The sequence below is a fragment of the Aythya ferina genome (assembly GCF_964211825.1).
Source record: "Aythya ferina genome assembly, chromosome: 6".
Classification (NCBI taxonomy): domain Eukaryota; kingdom Metazoa; phylum Chordata; class Aves; order Anseriformes; family Anatidae; genus Aythya; species Aythya ferina.
In genome coordinates this window covers 16,371,345-16,388,992 of record NC_140303.1, presented here as the reverse complement: position 1 = coordinate 16,388,992, position 17,648 = coordinate 16,371,345, and the positions used below count along the sequence as shown (strand labels likewise).

The window sequence follows — 17,648 nt, the reverse complement described above, 5'->3', positions numbered from 1 at the left end:
TGAAAGTGAACTTCAGTGCCACCAGAGTTGTCAGTACTGGTATATCCTGTTCTGTTCAGTGGTAAAACAGCTCTGAGTCGTTTTGAAAAGTGGGTAGAGAGCCAGGAAATGGGCTTTCTGAGATAAACTTCTGTCATTTTAGGCTCAGGCCCTGCTCTTAGAAGCTGCTAGTGATTCACTTTCTGCTGTAACTGGTTCTTCAGAGTCTAGCTGTTAAAAATTCCTATGAGATTTTTCATGTACAATTCTCCCTTATTACTACCAAATTTATTAGAATAATGTTAAACGTATGTGGTCTTCCACAGTATAGTCAACAAGTTTTTCTGCTGTGTCTACAAGTCCTGGAGTTGTTGATTGCTCCTTGCTGCTATCATTCAGAGCCGCTCTTCCTTTAGTTCCTTAGTTTTATTTCTATCAGGAAACTTTTGATATGCATACTAAATATTGGACTTATTCATGGAAATAACTAAAGGCATAGAAAGAACACATCTCATCTTACCTAGTCTTGTAAAATTTAGGGTCCCTTTTCACAGTTTATATCCTGTAGAACTGGGCTGCATTTGTGCAACAAGTTGCTTCTGATTCTACACATACAGAGTGGAGGTCACACAGAGTGATGTACCCTGGTTTCTGGGGTTTCTTTGTAGCTGGCAACCTGTGGTATGTTATAACACTGCATGGACTGCAGGTTTTAGGAGGCTGTCTTTCACGGTAGAATCACGATCTTAGAGGTTTTTTCCAACCTGAATGATTCTATGACTAACTAGTCCAACGTTTAATCTAGTATTATTTAGTACTAGGTTAGATAAAACAAGCAATACTAAAGCTAGTAATACTGTCTTTTTTTTTCCATAACAGCTTGAATCGCTGTTCACGAAGTAAACAGAATATTACAATGAATCAATATAACCACATTGTAGAAAATGTTATATTTTCTGAAACTGGATGTGATTTAGGTACATTTCAAAGACTACATGTATTTTCTGACAGTTTAGAGTTATTTGTTTTTGTTTTTTAAATGAGGTTATAAATCTCACGTTTTGTTTTGAGTTTGTAACTGACCAACATGAAGCTCTTTCCGTTGCTTTTTCCTTTCAAAAATTTGCTCGTTTCTTTAAACTATTGGAACAAGGAAGCCAGAGGGAAAGGGGCAGGTGAAAGCAGTTGAATTAGAGCAAAATAAATTTTTGAAGATCACAGTATAAATATGTTGCATCTTTGAAAATAAGTTTGTAGGTGTATTGGTAGAATTAACTCCCTTTATTTTGTTCTCCCTACCTCTCATAATGAACTCACAATAATGTTTTGTCCCCATTTCAAATTGCATGGCTAAGAACTTTGGCAGTCCAGCTGATGACTTAGTTACAATAAGCAAAGACTAAATAGGACTTGATGGTTTTTTTGTTTGTTTTCGACCAAACCATATGGTAAAACAATACATTTTTCAAAAGAGTGGAACAGTAAGTAAACTCATGGTTAGTTGTGATTCGTTTTTTCAGGGTGAAATACTTCTTATTGTTTTTTGGACCCGCAGGCAAAACTTTTAATTTTTGGCAGGATTCTCTATGATGAAGTCATGAAGTAATAAATTATAAACAAAGTGTCTTATCTTTTTAAATGTAATTTCAGACGTATCCTAAGTACAGTTGAAAAGAGCAGACAGAAGTATAAACCGGCTTCTCTCACGGTTGAGTTTGTCCCTTTCTTTTATCGTAAGTATTATCAGCAGCATGTTTGAAAACGTTATTCTTTGGAGGAGTGAAGTTAATAATTCTAAGTTCTATTCCCCAAAGAATGTTTGATAAATCTTACTTGCATCTTACTTGCTTTCTGAGGCTGAATGAATTGAGATGCTTTTTCTTCCTTTTTGCTCTGGGCAGCACCATCTTGCCATCCTTACTTGTCTTTGAAAACCTGGCCTTTTATTTATTTATTTTCAGGCTTCTTTCAGTGCCTACTGTGGTTTAATAGGGTTGTCTCTGTGAATTCTCAACTTTTCCATATATTTAAATTGTTGAATATGTGCTTAGGACATTAGTAGTAATAGGTAGGACATGGTAGTACTAAAGACTTTTTCTGGTCTACTCAGTATCATGATTTTCCACATTCTACGAATGATTTTAATTTGTCTCAAGCTCCCCAAAAGATTCAGAGGCTATAAAGTCAAGGAAGTAGTGGCCTTTGTTTCCTTTCAAGACCAGGTTGTAAAAAGAACTGTGCAATTTTCTTTTAAAAGAAGACTTATGCTTTCAGTATGTATAGAAATGTTTCTTACTGGTAACTTGTAGTTGTCTTAAAAGTTACATTATTATTTTAATGAATATGGAATTCTTACACTTTCAATTTCTGTTTTTTGTTTAGAATTTCAGTTTTTAGAAACCCAAGTCATTAACATTTTTATCTTGGAAGTTACTAATGTTTTACAACGGGTAATTCCGAATAAGAGTCCTTCCTGGTTTCAGTTGCAGCTTCTATGAGTGTTGTGTTAGTGTATACTCACTGCTTTGCGTATTAGCATGTCCTCAATAATAAATAGTAAATAATAGTAAATAGCCCTCAAAAAAGGGCTTATTTTCCATTTTGGTACAGTTGCTGTACCTCTATACGTCTGTCAGGCTTCCTGAAACATGTTTTATGTGAGTTGAAGGTTTGGCCTAGTGAATTGCTGATAAATGTAATGTTGTCATGTTCTTCTGATAATGCTGAAAGGGGTGCATTTGTGTCTGTCATTTACATGGAAAAAAAGTGGAGATCACATAGTTGACATTTTGTATTAAGTTTGCATGGTGACAAGGAGCAGGGGAGCTTATTTTTTATTATTCCTGTGTTTTTGAGAGGCGCGGGGGACAAAAACTTTGTATAATTTATGTGACCAAAATAAGGAAGCCTTGTACTTTTTATTTATTCCAATCAGAATGCTTTCAAGAAAGTGAACATCTCAAGGAAAGCCTGAAATGTTGCCTGCTACATCTCTTTGGAGCTATTGTGGCTGGTGGTCAGGTAAGGATGTTCTAAATTTTTTTTCAGCTGCTGAAGTCTTCAACCTCCTTTTCATTGTTAAAGGCTTACACATACCCCCATAATCAAGAAGAATTTGCTTACTATGAATTAGTTGTTAATCTTGTGAAATGTGAGGCCATTCTGTACAATAGTATCTAAAAGATAAAAGACTGGTTCTTTTTTCAAATAGCAGTTGCTATCTGTAACTACAGGTTCATAAGAACTTACTATAATATTTTTGCGTCATAAGAATTATATTCCTTTGCAGATAGAAACTTAGTTTAGTTATAAAGATGTAAATTTTATATCATCACATGGAATTATTTCCTTGCTTATTTCCTTGCGTGTTTCAGTAGGAGGTACAGGGAGTTTGTGTGAAAACACAGATCTAAAATGAAGTTTCAAATTAAGGTTTATTTAATACTAGGAGGTTATCAAGGTTACTTCATAAGAATTTTGACATCTGTTTAAATGATGTTTCCTTTTCCATATAAGCATTCTATTTTGAGAAAGAAGGCCTAGTTAAGTGGACAAAATGGGTCACATTTTATCTGTAGCCTTCAATGTAATTCAAGCAGAATGTTTCATATTCACTTAACAATTACAGTGCATAAATTAGAATGGACACAATATCACACGTTGCATGATTCAGGTATTTTCAAACCAGCAGTTTCCATTTGAGTTGTTTTCATCCTTAATTTTTTTCCCCATGGGTTTCAGAGGAATGCTCTTCAAGCAGTATCTCCTGCTACCATGGAAGTTTTGATGCGTGTTCTAGCAGACTGTGACAACTGGGATGATGGGAGTCCTGAGGAAGTGAGCAGAAAGGCAGAGCTTACTCTGAAGTGCCTGACAGAAGTTGTCCATATCCTTCTTACCAGCAGTTCTGACCAGCGGCAAGTGGAGACCAGTACAATATTGGAGAACTATTTTAAGCTGCTTAATTCAGACCATTCAGCTTTACCTAATTCAAGGCGATGTAGGCAGTGGGAGAGCAGGTTCATAGCTCTTCAGATCCAAATGCTGAGTGAGTACCCAATTGTGCAGTTCCTTTAAATATCTCTTAATAACTCAGAAACAAGTAATGATTCAATCATAATACTAATATAGCCAGATGCTTTACAAATAAGTGTTTCCCTTGCTATGCAATTGAAAATTTTCAAACAATTCTTCTCGTTGATGTTACTTTAGACATGCTCTTTCACAATCATATTTAACCAAAGTGTCAAGGTTCATGGACTGCCAGTTTCTGTTGAAAATTTTTTTGCTAGGCAACAGCTGATGGTCTTCATAACTGCAGAGTAAGGAGGGTCTGTAATAAAATACCCATATGATGTCCATTTTGTGATGGTTTGCTTTTCAAATGGCATTACTATAAACACTGGCCAAAGATGATGGTCTTAAACAGTTGGTGCTAGGTCATTGGAGGATTAAAAAGATAAGCATTCAGGATTTGTGTTCTTTTTTTTTTTTCCTCCACTTTGTTGTTCAGAGTGGCAAATATAAATATAGGTATTTCCTTCCCCAAAACTTCCAAGAAAACTGGAGTAGTATTAAGGTGACAAATGCTTACAATGAAAAGCTGCTGTAGAATACAGAGAAACTGCTTGATGAGGAAGCTAGTATTTCTGTGCTTTAAAAAAAAAGACATGATGGTTAGGTACTTAAAAATGGCAGTCTTTAAACAGAGCCCTAAAACAATCCAAGATATTATATAGATCAATTTTTTTCCAGATATGCTAGGTTATGTGATTTTTACAATGTCAAAATGTGTAGCTTTAGGTCTAGTGCTCTGTGCTTAAAATGTACATAATTTTTGAACATAGAATATATGGTGTATAGTTTGTTGTAAAATTTTTTCACGTTTATTATGTACCATTTCTGATTGTGTTCCAAAGGTAACAGATTAAAAAAAAAAAAAAAGCTTAATGGATTTGGGAAGTATCTTGTTTTTGATGGCAGTTCTGTTTTAATTTTGTAGATACCATCACAGCCATGTTAGACTGCACAGATAGGCCTGTTCTGCAGGCAATTTTCCTTAACAGTAACTGCTTTGAGCATCTCATTCGACTGTTGCAGAACTGCAAGGTAAGTTTTCTCTTATCTGTGTTTTTTAACAAAACCAGTTTTGCAATGTTGCAGTTATATTAATTCCATTTATATATTCCTTCTAAATAAGTTATGATCTTTTTAGTGTCTACATGCTGAAAGTAAAACTTTAGTTTGGCTAGAGCCGTAAATACTGTGAAAGATCTGAAAGATCTAAGTTGGTCTAATTGTGTATTTTTTGCTACTGAAGTATATTGCTTGTCTGTATTATAATTAAAAATACTCATTTTGAGTTCTGAGCAAAAAGACCTTTATAGACACTGCTCAAGCTGTTACAAATGTTCTTAGATCGTTCTTCTCCTACGTAGGGTCTAGTGTTTACAGTAACGCTTATTAATCTTGATCCCAGGATTTGCAAGCCAGCGTCTTCCACTGATTCCTCTGTAGATTTAATTTTCTTCTTCATATTCAGCAATATATGAAAAAATTGTTTGGATTATGATTTAACTGTACTCATAATCAGTGGTGGAATGCTAATTTACTTGAAATGTTTTGAACAGTGTTTGTGTTTTTTGTTTGTTTTTCATCTGTTCTGAAAATAGTTCACCTTTCCATTCTCCTACTGTGTTTGGGCATCTGTGCCTATTCTTATACTGACCTTGTACTCTGTAAGAAACTTCTTTCCTAGTTTCTTCTTAAATCATCAAGCAGTGAGACAATTACCTGTTCATGGAGACTCTGTCTTTGTTCCTGCTCTTATGTAAACAAGTGGGATTTATAATTTAGGAAAGCAGGAATGCTTACTTTTTTTTTTGATTGTTCCTTTCATTTCCACTCTGCTTGTATGTCTGTCATAAGATACGCATTTTGGAGTTTTTATCTTGCGATAGTCTTACATGCTACTGTGATGAATTGGCTATCAGTGCTGCCAGGTTACCACATAGTATTTTTATTAACTTTTTTGTTTTTTTTTTTTTAGTGAAAATATCCCCAAGGATGATAAATGGGAAGGGGTGTGTGGATCTGGGAAAGATGTTGTGTTTTCCAGTACATCTTTACACTTTTTGAACATCAAATGGCAAAGATGAATTTAGTATTGGAATTAGGATTTCCCCTTGTTACTGGAGGAAGACGACCCTATTTCTAGATTTTAATTTTTTTCTTCCCTGCGCATGAAGATCTTGTTACTGGATTCGTTAGCAAGCTGTGTAAAACACAGTTCTGCAGTTCTGTGTCAGATAGCAGGAGAGCTCAGACACAGATATGAAACTCGGGAATGTATTTGATCTTCAGCAGATTTGAAGAGAGAAACTTTCATGGAGAGAAAGGAGGGTCAAAGAAAATCCATACCACTGTTTCTATTACTATAGCTATCTCAATTTGAGGTATTCAAGCCCATACTTTAAAATCATTTGCTCTTCATCAGTCTTCTAAAACTTAAATCTTTTTTTTTCCCCACATTTGCTGGTTTTAAGCCTTATGGACAAATTGTCTTGCCTGAACTATGCTCTAGGATTAGAGATCACCACAAGAGCTTCTTAAAACTACTCAGTTAAGTTTTGGTGATCTGAATGTCACCTTTAGTCTGTGATATCCAAGAAGAGGGACTGTATTTTAAGAGGTATCAGAAGGGGCTCCTTCTATGCTAAGACATGTAACTAGTTGCTCGTAAGTCCTGAATCTGTTCTCTTTGATTAAATTCTCTTGGAGATCAGACTTTGAGCAAAGCACAATTACCTCTAGCAGAATGCCTGGTTGAAAATGTGTGACTATTGTCTGAACAGCTTTTACATAGAATACTTTTGACATATATTGTCAGAGTTAAAGTAACCCACCTGAAAAAATTGCCTTTTTTTTTTTGCACGTCTGCATTTCCTTTTGTTTAAGGTTCTTATTTGCACTTGTTAATGCTATAACCCTCTGAATGTATTGTTGTAATTCTGAAGTATTAAGTGCTCTTGACTGTCATGTACTTTTTAAACTGACTTGTATTTCTATGTGCTTTCATGCCTAAGTAAGTGTATCTTGAGTGTCCTCCTTTTTTTTTTTTTTTTTACCCTTATTTATGGAAGTTGATTTCCTAGGTTGCTCCTCGAAGGAGAGAATGCCTAATAGGTAATGGAAGGAAATGTATGAGGAAAAAATGGGGAATGCTTAGTTTTCACCCACTGAAGGAAAGATATATTTTTTTTTGTGGTTGTTATTGGTTTTGTTTGTTTTGTTTTTAAAAGGATTTTTAAATCATTTTGATCATGGAATATTTAACATGTCTCTTTAGAATGTAAAAACAGAAGAAAAATTTTAGTCTTGATTAGATTATGACTGAAATTTGCACACAAAGTGACTGCAATGGATTATGAAGATACTTGAGTTTCAAACTTCTGAATTCAGGTGGAGAGGGGAGGAATCTAGCTGCTATACACAGAGCAGCTTATGCTTAAAATGCATGATAGGTATATGTTTTATTTACAACCTGTCAGATTCTTAAAATAAAAGCAGATATTTTACCCTTCTTCCTGTCCTGAAGGCTTATGTGCCCCAGAAATTCTACTGCTGTTGCTGTTAGACAGTTTAAATATTTTGTCTAGATATCTTCAGCCTTCACGTAGGATGAGACATAAGTGGGCACCAGTGAGGCACCTGTATCCATTTCTTTGCCAACGTTCCGTTTTTGTCTTTATTTCTTAAAAGTAAATTTTCATCATGTTGCATTTAGTAAATGAAATCAGTTGCTAAGCTGTTGACCACTTTTAACTTCTAGATAGGTCTGTTTCCTTGTCTTAGTGATTACATACTGACATCTAATTCAGGGGAAAAAAAGTGCAATAAGTGTCCAGCAAAAATACAGAGTAATCTTCAGTGTTCTAAGAATTAACAGAAGATTAATGTTAACGGAGGATTGCATCTCACCAGTGTGAGAACTCACTTGTATGTTAAACACAAATCTAGGGCAGCCTCCACAGGTTTGGCTGGAGGTAACTGTTTAATGCAATTATTTCCATTATTCTTGTCTCTGTTTCTAACAGCTGTTTTTAAATGCTAACAATAAAGTGGCAGACAAGAGTGAAAAAGACCTTGCCAACAAATTACTGACAGAAATGAATGAGGACCAGGTACCTACCTAATCTGTATTTTGCTTCAGTTGAGGTTGAGACACAACGACAGGAAAATTGGTTCCTGTGCTTCACCTTAATGATCCTCTTTAAGCCTTTTGCAGCAATCCTTATGTTGCTGCAGCCATCAGTGTTTTCTATCTGTGGAAAGTAATTTTCCTGATTGAATTCAACTTCAGTTTTATTTATCTGCTTCACATTGCAGATATTTCAATAAATTGAGCATCAGTTATGCATTTTTAAAAGGTGAAGTACATGAATGGAATCTAAATTCTATCAAGCTGGTGATTTTTTTCCTTCCCTTTCCTCTTTTTTGCTTCTTTGTCTCAGCACTGTGGTGTTTTGGATTCTGGGGCCTTGTTTGTGAATCTCAGTGGTTGTATTTGATGTCCTGATTCTGTGCTTGTCATCAAGAACAGATGTTCACAAAACAATGGACAGGCTGAATCAGGGAGGTAGGAATAGCCTGTTGCTTTAATTTTCCCGTAATGTTGTGGAAAGTACCAGATGGAAATTGTTGTTATATTAATTTTGTAGTAGAATAATTTACTCTGATGAAATATGTAAAGATGCGAAGTACAAAGTGTGGTAATCTACAAATTGTGATTATAATAGGTTTGGCTTTTTTAGAAACTCAGTGCGAGACTAACTGCATGTAAATGTTTATTCACATCTAACGGTCTTCTGATTCTTGACATTTCATTGTCAAAATATTTCTGATATGCAGTTTAATATTTCAGGGATAATGAAACTGAGTATGTTTGCACAGTTTTGCTCTAGGTTTACTGATGGACATGAGATGGTGCTCTGATTTTTTTGACCTTAAAACCAGCATAGAGATACCACCATAAACAAAAATTAGAGGGAAAAACTAACAGCAAAAAAAGATAACTTGAAATGGGAAAAGGAGATGTTAAGCAATGAGATGAGGTTATGGATGAGGACGCCACCTTACTGTGCTGGTGTGACTAATCTCTTATAATTTGTGTGTGGGTTGCATTGGTATATAGGGACTTAGATGTTAAATAAAACACTTCGTATGAAATGCACATGCCTGATGGATTGTCAAGCAGCACACACACACCTTACAAGAAACTTCTTAATTTGTTTTCCTCCCTCCCTCTTGAGGTTGTCCATTAGCTGCATGAGGAGAACCTGTTTGTCCATCAGAATATTTCAAGTGCAATGAGTTTTGTGAATGCTTCTCTCTTCTTCCTGAAGTATTGTCTATTGTTAATGCAATCTTTCTTGTAGGCTGTGGGCGTTACGAAATCTTTATTGGTGGGGAGATGATTTTTGGAGCATGTTGGTAAACTCTTGGTTTTCATCTTGGCAGAAGGGAATGGTATAGATTTTGGAACAGAATGGTCTTTGCACATTTGTATGTAACTTCTATATCTGCTACTTTCAGGTGTTTCAGGGACACCTAGACTGCTTGGCGGTATCAACCATTCAAGCCCTCACAGCAGTAATGCTCAAGTCTCCAGCTGCTAAGGTAATGGTACATATGCAGTGGTCTACTTGCAATAGACCTCCTGATACTGTCTCCAGTTAGCATTTTTATTGAAAAATTCTTGATAAGGAATCTTGCTAATTAAGATGAGCAACTTGTGTCTGCTAATTTCCGCCAGATAGGAGCAGTTGATTGGCATCCCTTATCTTTTTATTTGTTTCCAGTGGCTGGATTTGAGATATTTTGATATCAAAACTGGAAGAATGGAGCACTAATGGTATTTGGAGCTGTTGTAAAGGGAATAGTACATCGTTACTTGTCCCATGAATACCTGGGATAGAATTAATGAGTATTTGCAGAGTATAGCTTCAGGGAGGAGTAGGTATTGTAGCTTTACTGTGTCTTTAATCCAGGACCATACTGCTGTCTAAATGGTGGTCTTGCCATTACCCTGCCTTTCCTTTGTAGTTATTCTTGTTGTTTGATAAATAGATAGGCAGTGGTTAGTTTGTGAATCTGACTAGAAGCTGAGGCTGCAGAGAAGTAGAGTTATTCTTAGATTGCTTAGTCTGTTAGATTCACCCTGTGGCTGAATGATTCCTGGCACAGGGAAAGGGGTATGACTGCACAGTGCAGGCCAACATAAGACTGGAAATCACCTGATTTGGTTGCTACTTTCAGTACAGTCTGAGTGAGAAATGATAAGGTAGTAAATTAGGCTCCTCCAAAGCATAACTCAGAGTACTCATATCTCCACTGTCTCTGGGAAGCCCGGTAAAAGTTGTATGGTAGGGTTGGGAACTCGTAATTCACAAAGGTCAGTAAACTTTTTACCTGTGCTTCCACTGCAACATACATATCTTCGCATATTTGCTTAAGCAATTGTATCATTTCTGCTGATACATTCATCCATCTATTTTAATTTCAGTACAGAATACAGTGGGGAGAAGAATATGCATTTTGTATGAGGTGTTTTCTGTCTACTAAGTTAAAAAAAAAAAAAAAAAAAGTACTACATTCTGGATTTTGTGGCATGATTTATTTTTTCCTTCACATAGAAGTGACTCATTTAAAACAAACAAACAAACAAACAAAAAAACTTTCCTAGAACACTTTTCTAATTTTTGGAATGTTTAGGATGGGTGATTTTTAATCAAGCTGGTTTAGGAAAATCTTTTACCCTGAAAATATCTGGATACTTAAAATTCTCAACATAACCAGTCCATTTCATTGTAGTTTGTGTTAAACAAAATAAGGCTATTGGTATTTTGTGATAGACTTAACATTTTGAGTATACCAAAGCAATTATATTTTTGTATAAGTAATTACTAAAATGTAATTTTGATCTTTTTCTGCATGCTGTAGTGAGATCCTTCTGTAGCAAAATGGGCTTATTAACGGAAGGATTTCTAGCCTGTAAAATATTATTTTTGCATTCTAATTATTTTGTATCTAATATTTTGTTAAATTAAACTTGTTGCAGTAGAAGAAAAATTTGTGTCCCTTCTATTTGTTATTGAGACTTGGATTTTTATCCTCAGGAGGTCTTCAAGGAGAGAATTGGTTATGCGCATATATATGAGGTACTAAAATCGCTGGGTCAACCCTCACGGGAATTACTAGAAGAACTCATGAATATGGTGAGATATGCTTTCTCTGAATGCTGTCTAAAATGCTTATGTCTCTTCAGCAGTAATTCTACTTTTATGGTGTTTCATATCTGATTTTTCTGCTGTTTTTCAGGCTGTTGAAGGTGACCACATGGCTGTTGGAATACTAGGCATTAGTAATGTCCAGCCATTATTGCTGCTTATCCAGTGGCTTCCAGAGCTAGAGTCACACGACCTGCAGATTTTCATCTCAAATTGGTTGAGGCGGATCTGCTGTATTAACAGACAGAGTCGTGCCACATGTGTCAATGCGAACATGGTCATCCGTATTATTGAGACATTAAATTCCCATTCTGCGCTCCACTGTACTTGTGCAGAGAACCTGATTGCCCTTTTGGGCTCTTTGGGGAGCCAGTCAATGGGATCAGAAGAATTGCTTCAGCTAATACGGCTCCTGAGGACAGAGGAACCAAGGCGGGCTCACCCTTACGTTGTTCCAGTGATGCGAGCCATTCTGGCAATGGCCCGCAAGCAAGGCATGGCGAGTGCCTTGCAGTATTTCAACTTGTATCACAGCATGGCAGGAATTGCAGTTCCATCAATTCAGAAGTGGCCAGGCTCTGCGTTTTCTTTCAGTGCTTGGCTTTGCCTTGACCAGGACCAGGTGGACCCTAGCGCAACTAACAAAAATGGCAAGCGGAAGCAACTCTATAGGTACGGTTATCATAATGACTTCAGCAGCACAAATCTAGGTCATCTGTTCCCTGTGGCATATGGCACCCTATTACATGCGGTATTCAATCTCTTCTTCATAGTATGCAATATATAGCACTTAGTTTGGTTAGTTTGCAAAAGGGAGCAATATCATCCGTCGCCACAGCCAGGCTGTGTTAGGAAATAAGTATGTAGTTTCTCAGTTACACTACTTTCTTATCTGTAGTTCTTGTCTGCAGTTTCATTATCCACGACTCTGAATGATGTTTTTAAGGTACGTAGCTTAAAAACAACAACAGCAAAACACCCCAAAACAATAGTCTTCCCACTGTTTTCTGTGAAGGCAGTGGAATCTCTGTTTCATACAAGAGAGCAACAAAAAGGGCACCTTCATCAGTTTAAATAGACATTGGCATGGTTTGTTCTTGATAGTTTATTTAAGTGTGGGTTAACTATCTGGGTACAAATGTTCAATAGGAACGTCAGCAGTATTTATACAGCAGAGCCCTGATGAAGGGTGCCACCTGATGAACTGTCATAACACTGTTTCCAGTTGGTCAGTGTGTGCCACTGAAGTTCTTAAATCGACTGTGGTCCTAGAAAACCATGGTGGAATTACACTATGAAGTTAAAAAAAAAAAAAAAAAAAAAAAAGTCTACTTACGGCTTTTTTTTTTCTATGTGATGCTGCTATACCAATAACTGGCTGTTTTTCTATCATTTTATGTATAATTTTGACGAAATTATGCCAGATATTTGAAGCTGTGTATAATTTCAGTACAGAATCTGTAGCTTCATTGTAGGGCAATATTGATGTATTTTTGTTACAGGGCATTGATATTGGCAATAATGAATGTACATATTCTGTATTGAAATTAATACAAAGAAATATTAAAAATTCCAGTGTCTTAGAAATATTAAAAATTCCAGTGTCACTTAAAAAAAAAAAAAAAAAAAAAAAGATTTCTCATGACACGCCTGTGCTTGCAGGGCTTATTTATAGATAGTTGCTGATAGCTGATCTTCATTATACTGAGTGAAATAAGTGTAGTCATTGTTATATATATTATTTTGCATTAAGGTTCTTGCTGACAGATAATCACATGTTAAGAAAAAAAAAAAATCCTTAAAAATCACTTCCCTTCCTTGTAGTAGTTCTGTGTCTTGTTCTTTGGAACAAAAGTGATAACTAGTCAAATAGTAAATATGTGAGCAGCGACAAACAGCTTGAGTTGCTTCTCTCCTAATGAAAATACTGTTAGGCGACTTCCAGTAGGTTTGATGGAGTAAGTCCTTGACTGTGTGTTCTGTTGTCTTTCTATAGCTTTTTTACGGGAAGTGGTATGGGTTTTGAAGCCTTTATTACGTGCTCTGGGGTATTGGTGGTTGCAGTTTGCACAAAGAGGGAATATACGACAGTGATGCTTCCAGACCACTGTTTTTTTGACTCACTCTGGGTAAGATTTGATACTGAAAAACATTGTTTAGGACAGTACTGTTAGCTCAGAAGTCACAAGTTTTTTTTTTTGTTTTTGTTTGTTTGTTTGTTTGTTTGTTTTTTTGTGGTTTTATAAAAGGTCTATAAAGTCTATTTTATCATACTTGGTTTTGATCTTATGTAATTAATTAAACTCAAATGATACAAGCATTTTCCATGTAGATTAGCAGTTGATTAAGATAAATTACAACTATATTGTTATGATCATTGTTACTGATAAGCTGATGATTAGTGTTGTGTTTTTTTATAGAGGTGTGTTTTTTTTTTTAGTGGAGTTTTTTTAACGTGCAGATTTTTTATATTTAATTAAAACAAGCATATTGGATGTGATGCTAAGTGCACACTACTGTGTTTATGCCTTGCCTTTTTCTATTCCCATATTTAAGGACTGATATGCATTATCATGTAAGAGCTATACCTCTTTTCTTCCCAAAACCTGTTTAAAAAGTAAACTACTTGGAAATAGAAGCAGTTGACAGCTGGTGGTATCTTCTTTATACTATGGATTTATTTTCCAAAGCAGTTTCTTAAATGGTTTCCTCACCAGATTAGTAGAGATGAAGTTAAATAATAATGTACGGTCACTTCTGTGATTCTGTCATTTTCATGCAGTACTTTTTAATAATGTCTTATTTATTTTATTAACCAGCACAACATAACTATTGTTCACATGCCTGGAAAGAGGCCATTTGGTCAGAGCCTTGTATACATCTATGTCAACGGACAGCAGAAGATCTCTGCTCCACTTCGATTCCCTGCCATGAATGAAGTAAGTTCACCTTCTGTGTCGTACCCCTGTCCTGATGAACTCGCATAGAGGAACGAGAACAGAGTTGGCTTCTTTTTAATAAGGAATTTGAGTAAGTTTATGATAGTTAGCGTATTGCTATTATGTTCAATTTTGGTCAGTGTGCAGACTATCAAATTGGTGAATAAGTGTAACTAACCAAGTAATGCTTGCATAGTCATCTCAGTTTAAAAACAAAACTAAAAAAGAGTTTACCTTGTTTAGATGGTAGGGGAGTTGTCAGACCTCTGCAAGTAGGATTGGTGTGGTAGTACTCACTCAGAAATACTTACTTGTATTTTCTGTGTGTCCCCATAATACAGGCTAGTCTTACACCTGCTTTGTTAGCTGGATAAGCAGTGTGCATGCAGCTAATCTAAACATTTCAAATGTGTATGTATTTAACCTAAAATCTCATTTAAGCCATCAAAATGAGTATATACCATGTTCAGTTTTCTTTGAAAGCATTGTCCATTCTTTGTGTGGAACGAATCGTTTTTAAATTGGGGTACAATACTGACCATTTTTCCTCTTTTTCTAAGTCCTCCTTTGATATTTGTTAAGTATTGTGAGTAATTTTTGTAAACACTTAGTAAACATTTAGTAATTTAGTAAACATTTAGCGAACATTTAAATTGGACATGGTCATGGTATAACAAGTAAATGCTATTTCCATTGCAAGATAAAACTCTGGATTTTGGCTCAGTTGTAGAAGAAGCACTATTAAGTAAGGTAGCTAAATGTCAGGCAGGTAAGCCTCCCCATGAGAGCATCTATTTGAATGGAGTAACAAGAAGAATACAGTAGCATGTATGCTGCGGCTAGTATTTTCAAATATAATCCAGAAGAGAAATATCTACCCGGGTATCTTACCAAGGTACCATCCTTCCTGGCTCTGCTCCTGCCAGCTTTTTTTGGCACGCCAACAGCTGAGGTTACCAAATTTGCTTTTGATCGTAGAAGGGGCACTCTCTGCTGTTATGGAGAGCGCACATTCTTTTTATACTGTGCTGGATTACTGATTCTAGAGGACATGCCAAAACTTGCTACTCCTGATTTAATTTATTTAGTTCTGGTTTGCCAGAGTCTTCAGATTTGGTTTGCAAACTGATGGGGTGGGGGGGAGAAGGAGCTTAGATTTACAGTGTGTCTTTTTTTTTCCCATGCTTGACTGTCCAGCCTTTTACTTCTTGCTGCATTGGTTCAGCTGGCCAAAGAACGACGACTCCTCCTCCATCTCAGATACCAGACCCACCTTTTTCCTCCCCTATCATGCCCCATCGTACGTCACTTGGGGGCATTCTGTCTCCAGGAAGTTGGGGTGGAATGCTTGCAAAACCAGAGCTGATCACCAAGATGATCTCAGCAGGGACTCAGGATAGTGAATGGGGATGTCCAACATCTTTGGAGGGACACCTTGGATCAGTTATCATCTTTCATGAAGCACTGCAACCCTCTCAGGTGAAAGCGTTGTATTTAGCAGGTAAGCAGTGATTGTACTGGTTTAGTGGAACAAAATGGATGAGTTATGGAAGTACCCCACTGAGTTTTGCTCTATACATACACATAACGATGAAGTGAAAATCCAGAAGAATTGCAGAGCTAACCTAAATGGGTTTGCTAAGAGGGACTTACAACAAAGCTCTAAATGGAATTCTAAGTATTTTTAGTTTTATTTGAAATGTTAGGTTTACTTAAGCTCATCTATTTATATGCACAAACCTGCCAAAATTAAAATTTTATATAATATTTTCACTGTTGAGTTCTTAATTTTTTCCTACTGTTTGCTTACATGTGTGCTTACAGTTGAAATGATTTAAAGTTTTGCTGCTGTTGATAAGCCATTGAGGTGATGTATGCTTGAGGATTTTTCCACAAAAATCAATCAATTTAGGGGTGATTTAAAATATATATATATATTCTGGTAAGCTATGTCTTATGGTTTACGGTGTTAAGGCAGTAAGTTCCATAATGACCTGCACTTGTTAGAGATAAGCACGGAAGTACTTCCGTTTAAAGGAATTATTTTCTGTTACTAAACAAAGATGTCTTGAAGATTACTCACTGTCTGGTCATTTGGGCTTGATGACAAATGGATTGGTGGCAAGTATCAGGAGACAGGTGTTTTTAAAGACAGAACCATAGCTGTTTATACAGACTAAAATATCTTTAAATAGCATTTTATTTAGCATTTTACCAAGAATATGTGTTTCGTTTTAAGAAGACTGTATTGAATGGATGACTTAGGTCAAAAGATTACTTCAAAGCATGTCTCAAATAAGTGTGTTTTGGGGTGTCCAATTAAAGGTTCCAACAAAGAATAGTTGTATAAAATTTGTGAATATCAACATTAATATCCAGTGATCTCTTAAAAATGAAAACTAATAATTATGTACATTTATTTTATAGGTCCAAACTGCTTAACTCCATGGAAATCTCAAGAGTCTGAAGTAGCAGACCTCCCCAGTAAGGTGTTGCTTCATTACACACCAAAGGTATGAAATAATATGTAGTTTTACTTTGTTTACACAACCTGCAATAATTTTCAAACTTGTTCTAGATTGTTTTGCTATTGCTATTTGCCTTACTGTTTTGCTATTGCTATTTCATTAGAACAAGTGAATATAGCATTTTTATGCTGTGGTTAAGGAAAGATGAAGAGCAGTGAGAGCTTTTTTAAACTGTTGTGCAGGGTAACCTATTAAAGTGTTATTTTTATTTGGCAAAAGGACAAAATTATCTTGTGCAATTGCAAATGTCAAATCTAAGATAACATAAATTATATTCCAGGGGTCCTAAATTGTTTAAATACTACCAACACAATGACACAAACTTTCTGAAACATACGTCATTTAGAAACCTTATTTGATGTTGAAGCATCTGTACCTTGTTTCTTAAATAATACTGTAGCCTTTTAATTTGTTTAACAGGCCTGCAGAAATCCAATTTGTCTTGACCTGTCTGCTAATCTCTTACATGGAAGACTAACTGGAAACAAAGTAGTGAACTGGGACATCAAGGTAAATGCATACTGAACTGGCAAAGCCTGATGGAAATGTGATAGTAGCCATACATGTTCACCTACCTTTTGGAATGCTGGAGGTTATTGTCATATTGCTAATGACATTTAACTGATACAGACAGGTTTTGTAATGACAATTAATGGGCTAATGCTGTAGCTGGAGTAGTGTTGCATTACCTTTAATGAGAATTTACAAGGGTTGCTGCTCTTAATGGGGTTATCTGATTCATACGGGCCATGCAAATCATCTTCGTTTAACTTTTGCCAGCATTTATAATAACAGTACTACTGTTTCTTTAGTATTGGTGATTAAAATTTTACATTTTCTGGCTAAATCAGTTTCTAGTCTCTTGCTCAAACATTCTATTATAGCAAAACTGTCCTATCTGTATTTTTTCTTCG

The 17,648-nt window shown here is 35.8% G+C and overlaps 1 protein-coding gene across 10 annotated transcripts in view; it reads left to right on the top strand.

The window, feature by feature from the left end:
- The window catches only part of NBEAL1 (neurobeachin like 1), an 88,047-nt gene that overhangs the window by 25,049 nt on the left and 45,350 nt on the right, over positions 1-17,648 (top strand). For 7 of the 10 annotated variants that reach the window (XM_084524804.1, XM_084524806.1, XM_084524807.1 and 4 more), the window contains 13 exons: positions 1,630-1,712; positions 2,915-3,000; positions 3,721-4,027; positions 4,982-5,088; positions 8,076-8,162; positions 9,574-9,657; positions 11,157-11,255; positions 11,359-11,939; positions 13,264-13,396; positions 14,087-14,206; positions 15,404-15,707; positions 16,634-16,719; positions 17,155-17,244. In XM_084524804.1, the coding sequence (XP_084380930.1) occupies positions 1,630-1,712; positions 2,915-3,000; positions 3,721-4,027; positions 4,982-5,088; positions 8,076-8,162; positions 9,574-9,657; positions 11,157-11,255; positions 11,359-11,939; positions 13,264-13,396; positions 14,087-14,206; positions 15,404-15,707; positions 16,634-16,719; positions 17,155-17,244 (2,167 nt within the window). Of the gene's footprint in view, positions 1-1,629; positions 1,713-2,914; positions 3,001-3,720; positions 4,028-4,981; positions 5,089-8,075; positions 8,163-8,588; positions 8,618-9,573; positions 9,658-11,156; positions 11,256-11,358; positions 11,940-13,263; positions 13,397-14,086; positions 14,207-15,403; positions 15,708-16,633; positions 16,720-17,154; positions 17,245-17,648 lie in introns of those variants that run through there. The other 3 variants (XM_084524805.1, XM_084524809.1, XM_084524801.1) reach the window with 3 other exon arrangements.